The 4711-nt window shown below is 40.4% G+C and overlaps 1 protein-coding gene across 1 annotated transcript; it reads right to left on the minus strand.

Annotated features, from left to right (window-relative positions):
* Positions 1 to 2038: 2038 nt before the first annotated feature.
* Positions 2039 to 4397, minus strand: LOC139214095 (putative gonadotropin-releasing hormone II receptor). The gene is made up of 3 exons (XM_070844886.1): positions 3849 to 4397; positions 3225 to 3429; positions 2039 to 2828 (listed from the first exon to the last, which is right to left on the minus strand). The coding sequence occupies exons 1-3, from the start codon at positions 4395 to 4397 to the stop codon at positions 2302 to 2304; spliced, it is 1281 nt and encodes a 426-aa protein (XP_070700987.1). The 3' UTR covers positions 2039 to 2301.
* Between the last annotated feature and the right edge of the window lie 314 nt (positions 4398 to 4711).

Raw genomic sequence — 4711 nt, forward strand, 5'->3', positions numbered from 1 at the left:
GCTTTAGTTTTTTGTCCGGCAAACTGACACATTAAAATTCAAGGGAACATAATCAGTTCCTAAATGTTGTTCATATTTATTGAGTCCCAGGCTGAAAGGAGTTGAGATGGGTTCATAGAAACACAAGATCTTAATCTATGAGAGGGCATATTGCTTATCTATTACCAATCAGCAGCTGTAGATTTAGTCTCTGTTTGAGTTTAGACTGTTGGCAGAGCAATAATGGGAATGAACACCTGGTATTCATTTCACTGAGCACTTTTTGAATGGTTTGTGTGGCATCTCTGATATTTTTGACGCAGACACATTTATCTACATTGTTGCGTCATTTGTATTCCATCTTCACCAGATGTATCACATCATACAGTCTCACAGTCTCTGTGAAAGCAAACTGAAACTGATACTGGTTTTAATATGTGCTTGAAAGCCTCATTTGAATTTCTAAAAAGCTTTTCTGAAGGTTAATTCCAAAGGTCCGCATGTCATTGAAAGGACAGGTGCTCTGTTCAAAGAGATTGGCATGTTTTGCTGTTAATTTCCAATCCGTGCTGGCAGTAAAAACAATGCAGCCATGGCCTCTTAAATTGAGCTAAGCACCTACAGTGAAGCAGAGACTTTAATCCTTTTCTCTGTCAACTTTTTGGTTTGTCATTGTTCTGATTTGACTTTTCATACATATATTCTAATACATTCGTGTTTAGTAAGTTGCATGTGACATTCTGCCTCAGCAACATTGTATTTAACAACAGCATGCAAAAAAATGCATTAAACCACTTAAGCTATGTTATCCCTTTCCACAAAGACGTTAAATTAAATGTAATATTTACCTTTTTATACATTTATTTCCTCCCTGGTATAATCAGGCCATCACTAAGGTACAAGCAATCAGCATAAGTGACAGTGCCAGGGACAATTTGAAAATTGTATGCCTTGCTAAGCTAAAGGATGACCTGTTGCATGGTTGAAAGCTTCAAGACACTTGTTAGTGGAACTCTGAACCACATATTAACAGAACGCTGAAACAAATTAATTGAAGTTGGAAAAAGGAGTAGACTGACATTTTGTGAATTATGCCTTGTCACTTATCGAGTTAGATATGACAGTGATCCACAGTACACCACTCTGTACAGTGCATAGCAAGCTACACACTGTATCTCTATGAATTATTTAGTGTACATGATTTCACATTGAGAAAAGGTAAATGGTAAACGGTCTGTATTTGTATTTGTATTTGTATAGCACCTTTCTGGTCATTTCAACTACTCAAAGCGCTTTTACATCACATCCTCACATTCACAATTCACACATCATTCATTCAGGAGGAATCTGTGTTGGAGGGGATTATTCTTTCACACACACTGAAGCTGCTTCAGGACCAAGTTGTGGTTCAGTGTCTTTGACATGTACCCCCGATCTTGTGATTAATGGTTTTACTGCTGTAGATTAAAGTATTTATTTTGTAAGTGCAAGTTGCTGTGATTTTCAGTGTTGGACTACTTAAAGTTATGTTATGCCACTTGCCTGCATCTGACATTCCTCTAAACATCAAGACTGGATGAGATGATATAGGCACTGTAACTGAGCCTGATCTGTTTCTATCATTCTTTGTTCTGAACAAAAGAAGAAAATGCATCTTTTTTCTGAAGAGCTGAAGGTGATTTTTAAAGTTGTTTTTTTTAAAGTTACAATTATTTGTTATCTTTGTGACATATCAATTTGTCACAAATCAAGGGTAGAAATGGCTTTTATATTCAGACGTTATGACTCACCACTGATTATAGGCAGCAGTCCCCTCAGCAATCCTACTGCTACTCATCTCTACAGACATAGATGTGTTTGCATAAGAAAAATGCACAGAAATTGCATGGCACTGCTGTATGACAAAACATTTTTGAGCATATATTTCCATCTATCTGTGTGATTTTTTTTTTTTCTCTCTCCACGGTGCTTTTTGTGATATTACCTCTGAAAATCATCATCATTTCCAACAATAATGGATTCACAAAGGACACCTCAAATCCCAGTGAATACATTTAATTCAAGATGACCACAAGTTACAATTCACAGAGCACTAAATATTCCTTCTTATGTTATTGTAGTGAAAATAATGTACTTCTTTAATGAAACTCTTCAAGGAAATGCAAAGTTCTATAAGTTCTATCATGTTACAAATTGTGAAGTAAGCCAAAATGACACAGAGTATTCAAGGAATATAGGATCCCACTGAGACAGTCAGACATGGACTAAATCTGAATAAATAATGACTAATAGCAGTTATATTCTGTCCATATGGTGCTCTCCTCATATGGTGCTCTCGGGGCTAGACTGATTCAGATCTCTCTCTGCATCACTGTCTACTGTCAAAAAGCTGTTTCTTGGTAACATCCACTCTGCCTTGCTGTGATTATCACTGCACAACATGAGCCTCTCCTGGTTTGCAGGGCTCACCTCTCTTTTCAGAGGCAAAGAGTTGGCTGTACAAGTGAAAGATCCAGTTAAAACTGTGTTATTATCCAGGTCGGATGCTCTTGAAGCATTGCAGTAATACCTGCGGAGCCCCTTTCGGAAATGAATGGTGAACAGGCCATAGATGACTGGGTCCAGGCAGGCATTGACAAGCCCAAAGATGAACAGGATGTGGGTCAGTGAATGAGAGACTTTCCCCTCCAGGTCGTCAGGGAAGAACCAGTACCACAGGCCCAGCAGGTAGTATGGAGTCCAGCAGATAATGAAAGACGACACGATCACAATACTCATTTTTAGAGTTCTCATCCGGGCTTTGGGGATGTTGTTCTTCGAACACCGTAAATGCATTTCATTGAAGGGCACTAGGAGCAGAACAAAACATCGCACACATTAGGAAAGGCTTGGATGCAAACAAAGGATAAAACCATTATTCAGTGTGCAAAATGAAGCATTAGTATTGCCTTTTGCATTCAAATTTAGTGAAAATATAACCATTCTTCATTCCTCAAGATTAGAAGAGTTGCTTTGCAATGCATTTGAAAGGTCGGTTCACCCAAAGTTTCTCACTTAATGCAGACAGATTTAGTTTTATTGGGTTTCTGTCTCTGCTCACAGCCCTGAAAAGTGTCCCTAGCACCATTTTTCACATTTTTCATCATCTTCATATAAAAGGGTAAAACATACTATGCCGCAGCAGTCATATAAGCTAATCACTTACTTAAATCATCAACAGAGGTTAAGACTTGATTTGAACTTACAGTTGTCCTTTTTCAGTCGTTTGGAGATCTCACAGAAGATCCTCGTGTAACAGGTGATCATGATGACCAGCGGCAGCAGGAACAGGCACGAAAAAGTGAACATGTTGTAGGCAGTTTCATGCCAGTGAGTGACAAAACTTCCACGTGTCGTACACTGAGTGAAGTCCTTGGGGTGGATGATGGTCACATTGTGAAAAAGGAAAATCTGAGGATGGAAAAGAAACAATAATTAGAAGGGCTTTTTTTCATTCATATTCATATTAGATAACAAACATGGATACTCCTCAGTGATGACTTCCCATGCTCTGATTGATCTGCCGGGGATAGAGGCTGTCTCAGGGCAATGTAGTAACCCACTTACCTAAAATGCTACTAAGTCATGCAGATAGTTCATAATGTATTGGTCCTCGTCTGCACAACCTCTCACATGGCGATTAATACATTTTCATGTTAACAAAACAAAACATTAGTAAGAAACTCTCCTTGCCACTGCCAACCATACATTTCATACTTCTCATCAGCAGTTTCTGTGGAAAGGATTATTTATGGACATGAATTTTAAAACACATAAAACGCATAATCTCATGAAAATCAGCCTCAACCTCTGGCCTGTATGTACCTTACCTGAGGGATTGACAGCAGGATGCTCATGCCCCACGCCACAGTCAGCATGACTCTGTTCCTCTGTCTGGCCTTATTGATAGCCAGAGGGTTGAGGATGGCTGACTGTCTATCCAGACTGATCACCACAGTGACAAAGGCACAGGAGTACATCGCCTGCAGCTTAAGAAACATCAGTAGCCTGCAGGCAAAATCCCCGGCAAGCCACTGGACTGTAATGTTCCACACAGCATCTACAGGCATCACAATGAAGGTCACCAGCAGATCAGCCACCGTCAGATTGATTATCAGCACCCTGACGTGTGATTTGCGCTTCCCGTCAGTGTGTGCTGCCCACAGCACGGCCAGGTTGCAAAAAGCTGATATGCCACAGAGAATGCAGGTGATGATCACTCTGACTTTGGCTGCTGTGGTGAATGTGGGCAGCTGCAGGACGCCACCCCCTGCCGTCCAGTTTGAGGGCGGCTTGTAGAAGTTGCCGCTGGTGTTCAGTTTGTGATCTGTCATCGCATGATACATGGTCAGTACAGAGTCACACAGAGTGGTGTTCATTTTCTGAGACGTGCGGAGGAAGACACATCCTGCTCATCCACCATGAAGATCAGCGCTGGTAACAAGAGGGAGGCAATGAGAGGAAATCAATAAGGTACAGTACAGATGAGTCAAGGGCCAGGGACTGGGCGCAGATCATGCAAACACATTTGGATAACTAAAGAAATACAAACATCCCATGAATGACTAATACAGAAGCTCATTAGGAGGCACACAGTATATCTAGCTAATATTACAGTACATGGCGTAAACTCCCATGAATGAAGTCCTAAAGTGCATGTACAGACATGATGTGCTGTTCCTCACTTAGTAAC

This window comes from Pempheris klunzingeri, chromosome 1 (assembly GCF_042242105.1).
Source record: "Pempheris klunzingeri isolate RE-2024b chromosome 1, fPemKlu1.hap1, whole genome shotgun sequence".
In the NCBI taxonomy this organism is placed as follows: Eukaryota; Metazoa; Chordata; class Actinopteri; order Acropomatiformes; family Pempheridae; genus Pempheris; species Pempheris klunzingeri.